The 16975-nt window shown below is 60.4% G+C and overlaps 1 protein-coding gene across 3 annotated transcripts in view; it reads right to left on the bottom strand.

The window, feature by feature from the left end:
* SDK1 (sidekick cell adhesion molecule 1) overlaps positions 1–16975 on the bottom strand; it is a 451634-nt gene that overhangs the window by 21962 nt on the left and 412697 nt on the right. For all 3 annotated transcript variants that reach the window (XM_064478731.1, XM_064478730.1, XM_064478729.1), the window contains 5 exons: positions 15464–15579; positions 13325–13511; positions 11518–11655; positions 5448–5609; positions 4372–4497 (listed from right to left, as the gene is read on the bottom strand). In XM_064478731.1, coding sequence (XP_064334801.1) covers positions 4372–4497; positions 5448–5609; positions 11518–11655; positions 13325–13511; positions 15464–15579 — 729 coding nt within the window. The remainder of the gene's footprint in view (positions 1–4371; positions 4498–5447; positions 5610–11517; positions 11656–13324; positions 13512–15463; positions 15580–16975) is intronic.

The raw sequence follows: 16975 nt of genomic DNA on the forward strand, positions 1-16975 counted from the left end.
TGGCGGGGTGTCCGTGGCATCTGCTGGGCCCAGCCCCCTTCCTGGACACCCAAGAGAGTGCCTTCCTGGACCCTCGCTGTTGGGAAGACGCCAGTACAAGGTAAGAAGGTGGGGAGACCGCTGGGAAATAAACTTGCAAGATGCTCCTGGATAAATCGCACTCGTCGCACACAGACCCCGTCGGGCTCGGGAGGCAAGCTGAGTGAGGGTCCCCACACATGAGCGCGGCCCCACTGGTTGGTTTTCTGTAAAGAATATAAGCTCTTGGTCTTGGCTGCCCCATTGTGGTACCTGTCTCCTGGGAAATGGCTGGTTCTGACGACCCCTGTGAAGGAGAGCTCCTCCAGCCCACCAGGTCCGCCAGCCCAGCACACATGCTCCTGGGGAGGGAGCGAGTCGGCGCCACACCTCCCCGCCCGGCGGCAGGAGCACCTGTGTCCCCTGACGCGAATGGGGACGGATGTCTTCGGAACTGAGACAGAGCTGGGTCCAGGCACACCCAGGCTCCATTGCTCAGTTCACCCCTTGGATGCCCAGAAGCACATGGCGAGCTGCAGACAGGCAGACAGGCAGACAGGCCGACAGGCCCACACAGAAGTTTGATTTCATGGGCGACTAAACGGGGTCTCCGTGCCGAGCGAGACTCGTTCATGGCCCGCGACGCCTGGTTCCGCCGACTCAGGCCCCCAGCGGCGGGCGGCCGCCCGCCTGCGGGTGCTGCTCCTTAAACGCTGCCGTTTCTCTTTCTATCGATGGTCTGCGTCAGAAACGTAACTGGAACAGGTGGGGCTGAAAGCAGAGGCTAAACACACCTGAGCTAAAAAAATGACCTTTTGTTGGATCCTCATTTAAGGCAGGAGACACAAGATGAATGTCAAAATCTGGAGGATGGCCTGTGCAGGGACCCAGCCCGCAGGGGAGCAGCTGCGGAGGCTGCCAGGCCACCAGCATGGCGGTCGCAACGGAGACCCCAAAGTCCACATGGGCCGGTGATGGGTCGGAGCTGCCGCCGCAGCCCTCTGCTGGAGATGCCGACTTGGGAGCTCTGGTGGATTTTACACCTTCGGAAAAAATACCGATTTTTCTTTTCTTTGCTCATTTAAAAAGTCCACCAGTCAAAGTAGGAAAACGGGCAGGACGAGTGGGGAGAGGACTGGGGGGCTCCCGGAGGGCTGGAAGTGGAGGGGAGGGGCCCACTTGGGGGCGGGGGGCCGGCCCCCATCTAAACCGCTCTCATCTCTGGACCAAGTACATCCGTCGTGAGCAAAGCGACACAGCGTCTGCCGCGCACTGGGCACGTCCTCAGTACGGATTTCACGGCTGCTCTGGGGAGGAAAATGTACTTGCGGTTCCCTTAGTGCCGATCTAATGTGTAAATGTGTAAATCGGGTTTCCTGATCTACACAGTCAAATGCTTCGGGATAATTTGTGTAAATGGATCATCCATGTGTGTCCGCTGCGTAGTTTCCACCACCTTCCTGGGAGCTCAGCCACACCAACTGGGAGGAGACAGTCACCCGACCAGAGGCGTGCCTCGGCCGAGGCTGCCCTGCGGAGTCTGGGGCCGCGTCCTGGGGCCCACACTCGCTGACCGCCCCTCCCCGGGAGTGAGAGGGAGCCTGCATCCCAGCCTGGTGCTTTCTGCATTCACGGCTGTTCGGTCATGTCCACATTAGGGCGTCAGCGGAATTCGCAGGGGTTGAAATGAGGATCCTCAGGCGAGATGCTGCACCAGTACCTCCCTGGGCTGCCCACCCTGCCGGCCACCCTCTCCCAGTCCTGCCGGCCATTCTCTCCCGCCAGTTGGGCAGCCAAGCTTCTTGCCTTCCAGGTGCAAGATGGAGACGTGGCCAGGCAGGCGGCCGGGCAGGCAGCTGGAGGCCCCCGGGGCACCCAACAAAGGGACTCAATCTTCCAGACACCCAGTGGCGAGGGGCCCCTAGCGGAGGTGGGCAGCCCTCTATCAAAAATTACCCCTCCCCAGGTAAAACGGGGCCCACCCACCACAGCCCCGCCCCTTCAGACACCACCGCCCTGCCCGGAGAGTCTGGCCGGAGAGCCCGGGTGAGGAAAAGACACAGTGCCTGACGCGTGGGCACTGAGTCCCGTAGCAGATGAAAGCTGGGGTCCCAGGCCCGTGGGTCTGCACAGGGTTTAAGTATTGACAACTCATCAAAGCATTTCTTGACTCCCAGCTCCCCTCCCCCGCCACGGAGAGGACAGGGAGTCCTTCTCAATTTTCAGTGGCCGACAGCCTGCTCTGGGCGCCGTTTTAAGCTGAATTGCTTACTTTGAGGCCGCTGTAGCTCCCCGTGCAGCTGTGGGAAGCCACACCGAGTCCCGGGTGTCCTTGATCCAGGGCTCCCCAGGGTATCATCTCTTGAAACTACCGTGCAACACAACCAGGAGACGGAGAGTGACGCGGTCCCGGCACGGAGCCTTGCCATCACCCGAGGGCCCCTCCTGCGGCCCCTCTTAGCCAGACGCCCGCTGAGAGCCTTAGCTCTCATCAGGGAGGAGGAAAAGGCCCTCCTGTGTGCGTCCTTTGTGCCGGTGCTCTCTGGTCATTCGCTGACTCCGAGGCACCCCGTCTCAGGATGGTTTTAGATGCATAACTTAAAACTGAAAAGGAGACCCGTTATATCGGTAAGGCTCACAGTCACCTAGAGGGACTGAAGTTCACGGTGACGTCTGTCTCCTGGTTCCGTGGAAGGTGTTGGTCACGGGCCGCCTTGTTAAGCTACGTGGTCTTTGAAGATGCGGTGGAAAGACGTGGATTTCGGTGACACCCGCATCCCAGGGCAAGTCAGGAGTCTTCGTGGACGCTTTGGATAACAAGGTCTTGCAGTGTCTGCACACGACAGTGACTTCAACGTAACATGAGTGTCCACGCCCCTGGCCGCTCCTGCCACAGCTGGAACGTGACAGGAACACGGCTGCGATTTCACTGCCGGCAGTTCCACAGGAACCGCACTCACTTACCTACTGTAATGGGTTCGGTTGTGTCCCCCTGACACTCGTATGTTCATGGCCTAACCCTAGAATGGGACCTCATTTGGAAATACGGTCTTTGCAGATGGAATTAGTTAAGACGAGGTCTTTAGGATAAGCCTGAATCTGATGTGACTGAGGTCCTTATAAAACAAGGAAATCTGGACATGGACGGGAACACGGGGATCGGCCACGTGAAGGGGGAGGGAGGGTCTGGGGGATGCGTCTGCTTCTGGCGCCAAGGAACACGGAAGGTCGCCAGCAATGCCCCTGAAGGGATGGGGAGGCCTGAAGCAGCCCCTCCCCCGCAGCCCCAGAGGGAACCCCCTCCCTGCCCTCGCCTTGACCTTGGACTTCCAAACGTTGTCACGAGAGAGCTGGCTGGCTACTCGGGTGCCACCACTTTCCGAGGTACGGGGGGATGAGTGACCACAGAGGCCTCTGCCCAGCCCAGGCCTGTTGTGTATTTGGGACCCTCCGTTTCCAGAACAGGCCGAATGCCCCGCTTATCAGGAACTCTTGATATGCTCTTAAGCCAAAGAGCTATTCATGTCGCCTTCACATAGAAACTTTTTAGGTCTTATGTACTAGGTTCTTCTCAGAAGTTTCTAGACGGTGCTTCTAACTAGTGATCTTTCAAAAGCAGTTGGTGGGAGGAGGGGACGCCTGTGGCATGGGGACGTGTGAACTTTGGGGCTCTTTCCTCTTTGTCTAACAGCGTCTTTACATGTTAGATGGAAATGCTTCAGCGCTGTCCTCCATCCAGAGAGCGGGACCTGGTGACACACTGGACGCGTCCCTGGCACACTGGGGACTTCCATGCTGAAGTGTCCAGATGAACCGTGGGACCATCTGAAGGTCGCAGGGAATGCGCTCGGTGTTCTTGCCCTGGGGACATCCCCCCGGCTCCCAGCAGTAATACCGACTCAGCCCATCAGAAGCTCCCTTCCCAATCACGTCCGTCCTCAGTTATCAAGTTGACCAGAAGGCAGGGGCCCTCGCAGGGCAGATGGGGTGGGGGGAGCTCAACCTCGCGTTCACAGGTGATGAGTCGGTCTCACCACTGACAGGACTTGTGACAGCGACCACGACAAGCACGGGTCTCACCAAGGCCCCCAGGTGGGTCTGGAAACACTCGGGGTCCCCTGGTGACCTGAGCACGTCTTCAAGTGGCCCTAAGTCCTCACCCACTACTTCCGAGAGTGACAGCCGTCCTCCCCGAGCCTGTGTGACGCGGCGAGGTTAACAGCGCAGCCGCGGCCACGGAAGCAGACAGGACGGAGGGGCCCCTTGTTTCTGCAGGAAGCTCTGGGCAGGGGGCCCGCGGCTCTGACCCAGCCCCTCATTCACACGTGGTTCCGGGGCAGCGCCCACTCCTACCTGAGGGCCTGGCCTCGATGATGTAGCCCGTGGTGGGCGTCCTGCCCGCGCTGCCCTCCGTCCACTGCAAGGTCAGCTCAGAGGCAGATTTGGTGACGGAGACGTCTCGGGGGGGGCCCGGGGAACCTGGGGGATGGAGCAGAAGAGAGCAGGGAGGTTTCAGCACCGGGACCCCTGTCCCACCGAGTGGGGCCCGCTCTGCAGCTGGTTCTCCGGGCAGGGCTCACCCTCCCTCAGTCCCAGGCTTCTCAGCTTAAAAATGGGGGGTGGCAGGGTGGGGGGATGGGGGGGGCCCTCACGGGGTCGACCAGAGAATTAAGGCAGCAGCATTGATGGACCTGGAGATGATCTCACTAAGTGAAGTAAATCAGACAGACAAATACGGCGTGATAGCACTTATGTGTGGAATCTAAAATATGACACAGACGAACTTGCTTATAAAACAGAAACAGACTCACAGACAGAAAGCAAACTATGGCGACCAAAGGGGAAGGGGGGAGGGATAAATCAGGATTTGAGGATTAGCAGACACACACTACTGTGTATAAAACAACGAAGATAAACAACGAAGTCCTACTGTGTGGCCCACGGAACTATGTTCAATTTCCTGTAATAATTTATGGTGAAGAAGATTCTGAAAAAGAATGTATGTCCATGTGTCTGAAGCAGTTTGCTGTGCACCTGACGCTGACACAACGCCGTGGGTCACTACACTGCAGTTAAGGAACAGAAGGAGCGACGTGGCGTGAAGGCGCCCCGGCCGCAGGCAGCAGCGTCCTCCGTGTCTGACCCGCTGTTCTGGCCTCCAGGCGGATTTAAACAAAGGTCAAGGTCGTTTGTTAAGTGGGAAGCTACGGGCTCCTCCTCATGATGTGAAAACTTTATCTTATTTAAAACCTTTCATGCACTTACTTTCTCCTAATTCTTTGTATTTGAAAACAGCCACCGACGTCACAGGCTTTGCACCAGGGAAGTCGCTCATCTGCACCGAACAAGGCCCCCTGCAGACGGCGGCGTGGGAAGGCCCTGCGCTGGTGCGGGCTGGGCCGCCCCCGCAGGACAGACGCGGGACTCACCCTCGGCAGGCCCGGCCGTGACGTTGGCCTGTAGCTCGGGCCCGTAGGCGATGGTCCGCGCCTGCACCCGGAAGAAGTAGGTCGCCCCCTTGGTGAGGTCCCGCACCTTCAGCCAGCGCCGCCAGCTCCCCTTCACGTCCACCGTCACCACCTTGCTCACCCCTGGGGAGGGCGAGAGGGGGCCGGCTTCAGAGGGGCCCTGTAACCAGGAAGCCCCCCCCCCCTGGTTTGCAGAGGACTTATTTCTCACAATTAGGAGGAGTTTAAAGTGGTGATAATGGCCGATGTTCAGCACAGGCAAGTGCAATTAGAGTCTAAGCTTGATTGACAAGTGGGTGCTGACAGAGGAAGCAGCAGCCTTACACCCTGCGGGGGCCCGGGGTGGGCAGGCAGCAGCCCGGCTCCCTGGTCACGTCGGGAGGGGGAGAGGCCCAGGCCGGGCGCCGCGGGCAGGGCAGGGCCCTGGGGTCTGCAGGGCCCTCCCCACGTGGCATTGAGCTGCGTCGCAGGCGACCTCGGGCTTCCTGACTTAGTCACCGGGCGGAGAACGTGGACGAGTATGCAGGAAGACTCCGTGCTGGCTAAAGGCAGCCCCCATCCCCGTCCCCCTGCGACGGCCACCGTGCCCCCTACAGGCCCCAGGAACACACAGTAACCTCACTGCGGACTTCAAGGGAACGATGACGCCTCTGTCACCACCACCGCTGGTGCCACCACCCAGAGAGCTGTGAAGGCACAGACACTTGGCTCATGAACCTGGAGACGGAGCAGGGGTGCTGTGGGCGGAACTACGTTTAATCAGAGAACGGAGACGGGACAGGCTGGGAGGCGGATACAGACTGAAAGTTACATACAAGCACGTTCCAGAAGGGAAAGCGGGGCTGTCTGGGACCACAGGTTTGAAAATGGTGCACCGAAACCCAGAAGGTTCACGAGCTCTCGGCGGCGGGACTTCTCAGAGCTTTCAGGGCACCAGTGTCTGTCAGCATCTCTTGGAGGAAGACGTTGGGACACGGCATCTCCAGCAGGACTGGTGGAAGAGCTGTGCCCGGGGCCTGCTGCCCTGCTCCCCCTCCGCTCCCACCACGGCCCCCACGCAGAGGGCCGACGGCCTCCCACGAAGGCGCGGGCCCGTCTGCCTCCTCGCCTTGACTCCCTGGGCAGCCTTGACCTCCGAAGGCCCCGACGAGGTGCGTCCAGCTTTCAAATTCCCCTAATCCTACTGGTCTCCCAAACACCTTCTAGTGGGTTTACTGTCTTCATGTTATGCCTTTGATAAAACATTTGTTCAGCTAAACTTTTCTTTCCAAATTATTTCAGAGCGATTTTGGCCGCTTTTGGGGGATTCAAGTTTTTCTGGAGAGATGCAGGGCCGGTTCTGCCCCAAGAGCCTGCGCCTGGCCAGACCGCTCGCGAGTCGGGTTTCCAGGGTGACAATTCACCCACACCATGACCGCCATCAGCAAACGCACGGGGTCCTGCCGGATACAAAGATTTTCTCGAGTGGCATCTCTTTTTTGTTAAAAAATGCCTTCCTTCTCCTCGGAGCAGAACCAGACCTGGGCGCGGACCCTGTGAGTGCCACCCCACCAGGAGGCAGAGCTCGGCCCCCCATCTCGGCTCTGTCAGAACCTTATTTATCTAGCCAATTTTAAAAACGTGCCCTGCACTCCAAAGCCTCAGGGTGCCATCACATAAAACACTTCCATTTAAAACATTTTTAAAAACATAAAAATAGCTCTGCCGCAGAATCAGATTCCCGGGACACGGCTCAGTGCTCCGTGGGGCTGGGCGCTCCGGGGAGGCTGCGTGTTCCCACGGCGACCAGGGAAGTGGCCTCGGCACACCACACGGTGGGCCTGCCTTCCTGGTGGGGGCCCCACGGGGTCGCAGCCCTGGATAAACACCGTGCCGTCTGTTCCCTGGGCCTGGGCTGACGGTGCCTGCCTGGGAGTCTGCGGACGTCCATCCAGACACTGCCGGGGGCGTGGGGGACGAGGCAGGAAGCAAGGCCGGCCCGGTCACCCCCAACGTCAGGCCATTGCTTTACAACCTGTTTTTACTGTCTTCACCACAAACTTGCGTGACCCGTGGTGCTCCCCGCAGTGCTAGCACGGAGGTGACGTCATTCTGGCCCCAGATAAAGATGCCCAGTGTTTCCTCCACGTCCGTAGCCGTGCCTCTGGGAGATGTGCGGGCTTTCTGAAGCATCAGGAAGTAGTGACGTTGCTCGGAGTCCCAGTTACCACTTCCATGGTTCCCTGTGGGAGACCCGGGATTCCACAGTGAAGGGGGAGTCAGGTTCTCCAGGAGCACACAGATCAGGTCGGCCAGCTGCCTGGAGGGGAGGAGGTCTAGAATCGAGGACCTGGGGGACCGCGGGGAAGGGATGGGCCTGGAGGTGGAGACTGGGGGAAGCGGGGGCCGGGGACACCGGGCAGCTTGACTTCAGTGAGGGAAGCCGTGTGCTGTTCCCACAGTCACTGCCTTGTGTTCAACCTCTCCGTCCTGAACCATGGCTCCATCCCACAGCGTGAGGCCTGCTCAGTTGTGTGGCAGCCAGGTCTTCTGTACAGGAGGTCCAAACGCCCCCAATTGCCCGCAGGCAGAGAGGAGCTCTATTGAAGAGTGGGTTCTCTCTGCAGCTCGTGGGGTTGGCTGGCCAGGAGGCAGAGGGTGGCACCCCGGAACCTGGAACCAGCCCAGGTGTGTTACTTACTCCCCGTGGGACGCCAGGCAAGGCCCTTGACCTCTGCAGCCTCAGTTTCCCACCTGTTCCGAGTTGGTGGCGCCGACCTCACCGAAGTGTTGGGAGGGGTCAGGAAGAGGAGCTGGAGGTGAGCACAGAAAGCCAGGACCCTGACCCTGTGATCACACCTGGGACTGCCATCTGCCTCCCCACGGTGGACTGCACTGCTCCGGGACCAGTGGCTCCAGACGGCCGCCATACTGCTGGCCTGGCCTTTGCTGGGGGCTGGTGGGGCCAATGGTGGCCGGGCTCCTGTGGGTCTGTGGCTGGCCCTGCATCTGGTGGCCTCCTTACAAACCCACCTCGGTTAGTCTGCTTTTCCACCCCCGAGAGCCGGGCTCCTCCCTGGCCTGTGTGGCTGTGGGCAGCTGGAAGGGGTGAGGACCACTGTCTGGCGAAGGCCAGGCAGGCTCATGCTGGGATCCTGAGAAGCCAAGTGGGTGGTGGTGATGAACAGGGCACTTCTGGAAGGTTACAGGGTCACCAGGTTGGCCCTGGGCTCCAGGTTGATGGGGAAGGGTGCTTGCTGGTTGCCGGGGGGTTGGGGGGAGGCGCCAGGCCCGTGGCCACCTCACCCCAGCGGGAGCGAGGACAGAGCTGTTGGGGGATGGGGTCTGCAGCTGGGGCCCCCTGGTGCTAGAGGCAGCCCTGTGACGCCATGGGCTGGGCTGGGCGCCTCCCATCACTGTCACGGTCACCGTGGAGCACCCCCAGCCCCAGACCGGCCACAGGACAGATGAGCACGAGTCAGGGAGCCCGGGACGTGCATGGTCAGAACCTGGGTCTGGACGGTTTGTCCTCGAGCCCAGCGCCCTTGACTCAACCTCCGCGGCGGCCGAGGCGGGGGAAGCAGAGCCCCGGCTCCCCCAGCTCTGCCGGGGGGGGCCCGCGCCCAGGCTGGAGGCAGCAGCCCTCCCTGTGGACCGGCTGTCGCGTTCCTTGTGCACACAGGTGAAAACGGTTGTGACCGCGGGGACTCCCCTGCTGTCATGTGGTAGCATGACAAGCCCCCTCTGCGGCCGGAACCAGAAGTGCTTACTAACAGCCCCTCGGGCTCCGCTCCGACATCCTGTCACACTTCTCTTCAGAACACAGGCGCTCCAGACATTTTCCCCGTCACGTGGCAGGTGAGGCCTTGGCTCCAGAGCCCGACCACCTGGGTTCGAGTCCCTCTTCTTTCCAACCTTCCCCGACCGCAGGCCCGGGTCAGCGTCTAAGGGGCTGGAAGGCCGATGGCTTTGTCTGTGGAGGTAGGAAAGCCGCGGTCCACGCTGCAGGGCCGTGGGGAGGATTCTGAGAGGATGCGCGTAAGTGGGAGGCAGGCGCCTGGTCTGCAGCAGGTGCTGGGTGAACAGCCCCCACCCCCGCCGTCGGCCTGCCCGGCGGGGGCGTGTCGACAGGAGCACAGAGCCCGGTGAGCTGCTCGTGGTGAACGTGTGGTGAACACAGAATCCGAGTGAGTGATGCCGAGGGGAAATGAGCAGGTAACCACAGCCCCGGCCGCACAGCGAAGCCAGAGGCCCTTCCCGAGCGTGGCCATGGGGAGGACATCGTGGAGCAGGGCCAGGCCAGCTGGGCAGGGGTGCGGACGCGGCTGGCCTGGAGAACAAGGGCTTTCGCCGAGACTAATGTGCCAGCCCAGCAGACAGGTGCTCGCCAGGAGCCAGGAGCGATTCTGCAAACCCACTGACACGGAAGCTCCGCTCAGAGAGGAAGTCACTTAGTTGAGGCAGCATGGGAAAACTCATTGCCTGGGGTGAGGACGGACAACGTAGGTCAGAGGCACGGTTTCTGGCAATCCTTTCTCATTTGAATCTTGCTAGTGGGTTCATAGCCTTGAAAAGGTGAGCAAATGAAGGTCTCCAGTAATCCCTGGCTCTTCCCTCCTAAGGGCAAGAGCATGGCCTGTTGTCTCCTTCTGGGCCTCTGGGGCTGGGACTGTGACCACAGCCACGCCCAGGCCACCTGTCCCCAGACAGGCGCCCGGTTCTGGAAGGAACACAGCTGAGTGCGGCCACGCTAGGTCAGTGTCGGTCCCCGCCCTCTGGGCCGTTTCACAGACTGTATCCACACATCACCTCTACCGTTATTTACCAAAGTTCATTGATTTTCCGAGACGCGCTCTCTTCCCCCTCGCGTTTCACATCTCCGATTTGGGATGCAGCTCGGAACTGATGATACCAAAGTACTGGGCCATAGTTTATTGGAAGCATTTTTTCTTTCGTAGCACTTCATAAAATAACAATGAATCTCACAGTCAATGGCAGTTTAGAGTCGATGAAATAAAATCCAGGGCTTAAATTTTCTTCTTCAAATCAACTCCCTGTTTTCCTTGAATGTGCTTAGTTTTTAAAAGGAAACTTATCATGGCTCTAAATGGAGAGCCAATATTATTTGATATGTTGGTTATATTTTTTGCTCCTGGACATTAAATAATCTGTAATTTTTACAGCCTGTCTGTGTCTATGAGCAGGGGAACCCTCTGCTCCCTTCTCTGCACTGCAGTCCTGGGCACACAGTGGGGAGAGGAGGAAGCGAGCACCCCACCCCAGGGTGCACGCAGGCAGCCGGGCAGGGAGGACCGTTGAGGAGACGAGGAATTAGGTCATCGAAGAGCTGGGTGGGTCACCGTGGCCCGTGTGACCGGCCCCGTGGCATCGCCCCTCCTCCCTTTGTGGGCTCCCCCGCCTCCGCATGCCCCGGCGACTGAGCCTCTGTGGGCTGGTGTCACCTCTGACACTGGGCACCTGGGTCCCTCCTGCCCCCAGCCCCCGCCCCCCGCCCCCGCTCTCTTCTCGGCACTGATCAGGATCAGAGTTTGTTTGTTCAGCTGTTTGTGTGTTGCTCTCTCCTCACTGGAGGACAGGCTCCCTGCACTGAGGAAAGCAAGGACCGTGGTTAGCAAGTCAGCTAAGTCCTAGCTTTCCTGGGTCCAACGATTCCGGCATCTCGAAGGGCACCTGGCACTCGGCAGGCCCTTAAAAAGTACCCGCTGACTAAGTGGCAGAAGGAAGGGCGGCACCAGAGAAGAATCTGGGGGGTCTCTGGGCTGTCAGCACCTCCGATCGGCCACGTGGCCCACGTGGTCCCGACACTTGGCTTCTCCTGAGGCCCGAGCGCTGTGATCTCAGGAGGAGACCGTGGTCTCGGGAGAGCCGTGTCTTGGGGAATAAAGAGACTGGGCAGGGGCCTGTGGAGAGAGCCCATAAGAACCCAGGACGTGGAGGTTCTGGTTCCGCCCTGCCAGGCTCTGCCTTGGGCCTCGCTGCTAGACTGTTGAGTGCCGTGCACCTGTGGGCCCCCCTTCCCCGGCTGGCTCACCTTGGACAGGCGCTAAGGGCTCGTACACCACTCGGTAGCCCTGCAGGACGCCGTTGGCCGCCGCCGGCTCACCCCACGACACGTTCAGCGTGGTGGAGGTTATTTCTGAGAACGCCAGAAAGCTGGGGGCCCCAGGAGCTGGAAGAGGAGGACAGAAAGGACCTGCACGAAAGCTGCTTTACAGACCATCTACGTCCGTGTCTGCGCCTCCCCACGGAGTAAAGATGTTATTAGATGTTATTTTCAACTCAGTAAAGCCTCAGCGCCTTGGGATGGAAAGATTTATTGATCATTTCCGAACTTCCCGGGATCAATCAGAAACTCAGACCCTCCCGAGAAGAGCGGAGAAAACGACGGTGTTCGAACACAAAGAAGCCCGAGAGATGCAGTGACAAAGGCATAAAAATGAGTAATAGATGGAAATGGAAAGCGAAATGCAGATAGCTCCATTCTCTAAGCCCTGCGGAGGGTCCCAGGGGCCCCAGGCCTGCTCTTCTTGGGGGGACCGGGCTCTGTGACGGCCGATGGCCGAGGCTCTGCCCACCCCATCCCCTCCTGGGGGCCTGGAGGTCTCAGAGGACACCCCTTCCCCCACCCTTGTCTGGAATCTCATGGGCACCTGCTACCTCAGTGTCCCGCTTGGTCTGGAAACGGGGGAGCCTGTCTCTCACAAGCCACCCTGAGTCGGAAAACGTTCGCAGCAGACGCAGAGGGGAGCCTGCGGAGCCTGCCCCTAGCCCCCGTCCACCTGGAGCTGCCCTGGCCCGAGTGGGGACAGACTCCTCTCTAGCCTGGGTCCCCTCGAAGCTCAGAGATGCCCACAGATCTCCCTGATTGTCCCCTTTCGGCCCTCTCCCCAGTCCCAGAGGCTCTTTGGCCCCATGACCTGCCAGGGCCACAGTGCCCTGAGGGCCCCCACACTCTTGTGGCTCAGAGCCCACAGGCGGCCCCTTTCAGGCTGCTGGCCGAGGCCCCGCGGACGCACTCCTTGCAGCCTGGTGGCGGTCGTCTCACGGGAAGTGAGATGCTCATGCTCCCAGAAGGTGAATTGTCTAGGAAGGCTGGTGGTCGGCTGAACCCCCAGAGTGTTGGGGAGCCCTGAGTGGGGTGGGTCTCCGCCCTCCCAGGTTCCTTAACCTCACTGTGCCGGCCTTCCGCTCCCTGGATCTTACGAAGTGCCTCAGGGCTCCCCGGACCCCAGGCCCTGCCTCCGCTCCCTTGGGATACCTGGTTCCCCTCAGACTGCCCTCCAGGCCCCGAGGGAGCTCTGGGGTCACCCGGAGAGTGAGCGATGTGCTCAGAACACACACGGTGGTGGAGAGGAGGCCACAGGCCACGGGACGGCTGGCAGAGCAGCCCGTCCACTCCCGGAGACCCGCCTGGCGCGGGTGCCCAGAGACGGCTGGTGAGCACTTCCAGGGCTGCTCTGTGGCCTTGAGGCCCCGGGGGACGGCCATGCTGTGGCCTGGGCTCAACACGTCAAAGTATGAGAGCCCCCCACCCCGCTTTGTGCAGCCCCGAGGAGACGCCCCCGGGGGCTGGGAGGAGCCCTGATGGTTGGGAAGGAGGCCTCGGAGCAGATGTGAAGCCCTGTGCCCCTCGCTGCCCTGGAGGCTCCAGAGAAGGACACACGCTCACACTGGCCAACATGTATGGAGTAGCTCCGGGCACGCGGCCGAGGCCAGGCCCAGGGAAACCACGTGAATCAAACCCAGAAATCCCCAGCTCCCCGCGGTCGGGGGACAGGACAGGCAGCGCTCACAGAAGGCGCGTCAGAGGCCGCGGAGGGAACACCCTGCTGTCCTACCGGCCTGGTGGGTGCAGCCCTGCCGGGCGTCACTCCGGGGACCGTCTCCCGCCGCGTTGAAGGCCGAGATGCTGACCAGGTACTTGGTGTGGCTGGTGAGGTTTTTCAGCTTCACCGTGGTCTCTGGCAGGAACAGCACCTTCATCCTCTCCGTCTCGTTCTGGCTGCCTGCCTCCCAGTAGTAGATCTGTCGGAGAGAGCAGGAGGCTGGAGGCTGGCGGGGTGCGGGGACAGCGTCCCTTCTGTATCCGGTCTGCAGGACAGGGGGCCGCTGAGTGCCATGAGGACCCGACTGCTCCCGGGGCCAGGTATGTGTTGCAGAGTCAGGGGCGGCTGAGGTCAAGGTCAGGGTGGACGGAGACCGGAGGCTGCTAACATTGCCTGGGGGTCAGGATTTGCATTTCTGAGTTGTTCTTCTAGAGGTTGAGCCCTGCCTGATGGGGTCTGAGGATGGAAGGGGCGTCTCTTCCTGCGGCCAGTGAAGTGCCTGTCCTCTCACAGAGCTGGCCTCCGGGCCCCTGCCCTTCCCCTGGCCCACTGGGCAGAAGGGAGGCCAGTCATGTCTATGCCCTGCTCCAACCTGTTCAAAGGACAAAGCCGACATCGAAGGCTTTGATCAATGTGGTCCAGTATTCTGGACACTAAGACAACCAACAGCAACGTGGAGCCGAGCCACGCTGGGCTCAGCACAGCTGGGACGGCCCACATGTCTCCCGGGTACCACTTCCTCTTGTCTGGTTCTTACGAGCTCATGGTGAAGGTGATGCCCGCATAAGAAGGTTTCTAAAGTCATCAGAATTGCTCCCCCGGACGGCTGGCCGAGAACCACTGCCCCAAGCCAGCGCCAGCCAGGCTGCCCAAAGACAACACTACTCCGCAGATCCACCTTGGCACTGCAGGCCGGAACCAGGCCAGGCCGCTGGGGCAGCTCGCCCGCACGCGGAGCCGCCCGGAGCCCTGGGCCAGCTCTCCTGCGCCCACACGTCTGGCCAGGCTGCAGTGCCCTGACCCGGGAGCATCGCCTATGTCACCTGCAAGACGCAGTCCAGCTTCTGCTCTTGGACCAAATGAGACACTCTGCCAGAACTGGCCTTCCTGACTTGAGCTCAGTATCCAAGTTCAGTGTGTCTATCATTAGGAAATTAGGAAATGTGTTTGGGACGCACACAAACAGCACCTTGCCCCCGGGCTCGCGGGGCTTCCCGTCACCTCATTAATCCTGGCGGCAGCCCTGCCACGGAGGAAGCTGTTTATTTTCATAAAACACCTATAAAGATCATCTTTAAGGGGCAGTTAATTGGTCCCACAGTCATCAGGGCAGGCTAGCCCACGGAACCTGGTGACTGATCGACGTGGGCTCCGCAGCCCAGACAAGGAAATGCACTCTAGGGGGGGACAGGGAAGCTTCAGGGGGCGGCACTGGCTGTCTGCTTCAGGATGGTCTGAGCTGGTCTCAGGGGGTCCGAGCACCCCTGGCAGCCGTGTCTCACAGGTGGAACGCTGGAAAGAGCTTCCTGCCCCCGGGAAAGCAGCGCTGTGCTCGTCACCTGACGCTCCCATCCAACGGCCCGCTGCCTTCTCCCTTTCCCCCTGCAATAATGTCTAGCTGATGCGGAATCTTAACAGTTTGGGGGGGGGGGTTCTCCGAGTGGGGTTTCCAGGAACCAGATGCCCTGGGCGAACTTGTTACAGATGCAACTTCTTGGGCCCGTCCTGGACCTACCACAGGAGACCCAGGTCCTAGACCTATCACAAGAGACCCAGGCCGTGTGCGGTAGTGACCCCAGGGTGGGGCCGGGGTGGGGATCTGTTCTCCTCAGCGCCTCCCTTTTACAGTCAGCAGAGATGGTGGGGACTCCTGGGGGGGGTGCAGGGGGAGGGAGTGGCCACGCAGCGAACCAGGAGGATGCTAAGCTGTTCTCTGGCTGCTCAGCGCTGCCCCCGGCTCTGCGGGCAGAGGGTCGGCTATGAGTCAGGACAGGAGACAGAAGGGCCGAGTGAACTGCGGTGCAGTGCGGCCAGGTCCCAGCCGGAGCCCTCGGGAGCTCCTGTAGCCTGGAATTGCCCTGGGAGTGCCCTGGGGGTGCCCTGGGGGTGACCTGGGAGGAGGGCCAGGCCGCGTGCGAGGCAGAGCCTTGCCTTGTAGCCCTGGATGTTCCCGTTCTGGCTCTCGGGCGGCGGTGGGTCCCACGTGACCTCCAGCTGGCTGGCCGTGAGCGGGCTCACCTGCACATTCTGCGGGGCCATGGCCGGGGCTGCGGAGAGAGGAACGGGGCTGAGAAGTCCGTCCGCACACACGGGGCTCCCAGTCCCAGGACGGACCAGAGACCTTGCCAGGCCCAGCCGGCCTTCATGCTGGGGACGACCACAGACCCTCCTTCGAACCACGTCTTTAAATGCATAAAACAAAATCTGGAGACTCACAAGGATAAACGATTACACTGAGCCACAGCGGAGCGTCTGCAAACAAAGGTGTGACATAATAGCCCAGGTGTTCATGACAGCCTTGAAGTCAGGCTTCAGAGCTGCTCTAGCGACTGCTGTGAGGCCGAGTGCGATGAGCAGAGGGCGGCCAAGGTCTCAGTAACAACCTGGACGCGGAGGGGACACCCAGGGCCGACGCTGAGGGCCACAGGCCTGCTGACTCCGTGGTGGTTTGTGGCCACATTCGTAATGAGGGAGACGCTAAATTCCGGAGGGAACTTGGAGAAAATAAAGGCATTTGTGTTCCCACCGCAAGTTCAGGGTCCCAGGGTACCTTGAAGCGCCTTTCCAGGGGGAGCTGACGTCTGCAGACACCGGGCTGCCCCTCCACTGGGACGGAGCTCAGGTTTCCCGGTTCCACGCTCCCTAGTGAGGCTTCCCTGGTCCTCCCTCCCTCCCACCCCGAGGGGGACCCCGGGTGCTCTGTTGGTGTCAGTGAGGCCACACTGGGCCCGTAAAAGGTGAAAGGCGGCTGACGGGGCACTGAGGCTGTCGCCAGGCTGGCAGCCGCTGGGAAGTTGGGAACCCCACAAACACACGTGTACATTTCAGGGCATTTCTCCCTGCCCGGCGCTCCTGCAGGGGTCTGTCCTCTGCCTCCTGGGAGCTGCTCCCTCCTCCCACCTGGGGGCTCCCTACTGAAATCCATGCTGGGCTGGACCCCAGGGAGCGCCATGGAGCTGTCGGGGGCCTGGACGCGGGAGGCAGAGCGCCAGCCCACCATCCTCGCCTCCCGCAGTCCTGCCTGCGGCCTGGGAGCTGCCTTTTGACTTGAGACTATTTCTGGACCATAAATGGAACCGATCAAACAGTCCTTGTCAGAGGGAGACAGCCCAGCACGTGCTCTTTGGAGACGGCTCCTGGGGAGAGAATGACCTTCGAGAGTCACCCGTTCCCCTCGCCCTCCCCTCCCCACGTTCCCCTCTCTCCCCCCAACAGGGAATAAAACAGTAATTAACACCCACTCGGCCTGACACTGACTATTTATTTTGCTCTAACTGTGTGGTGCCCGTGTAGCCGCTGCCCACCCTGCCGTTAATGGAAATGTTAATAGCCCACACCAGGTTGCTGCGGCAGATGCTCGGCCTCATTATCAGAAATTCTTATTTACCGCTCCATTAAACAACAGAATCACACAAAAAAACAATTCAATCAAAACTAACTGGA

This window comes from Camelus dromedarius, chromosome 24 (genome assembly GCF_036321535.1).
Source record: "Camelus dromedarius isolate mCamDro1 chromosome 24, mCamDro1.pat, whole genome shotgun sequence".
NCBI classification, from domain to species: domain Eukaryota; kingdom Metazoa; phylum Chordata; class Mammalia; order Artiodactyla; family Camelidae; genus Camelus; species Camelus dromedarius.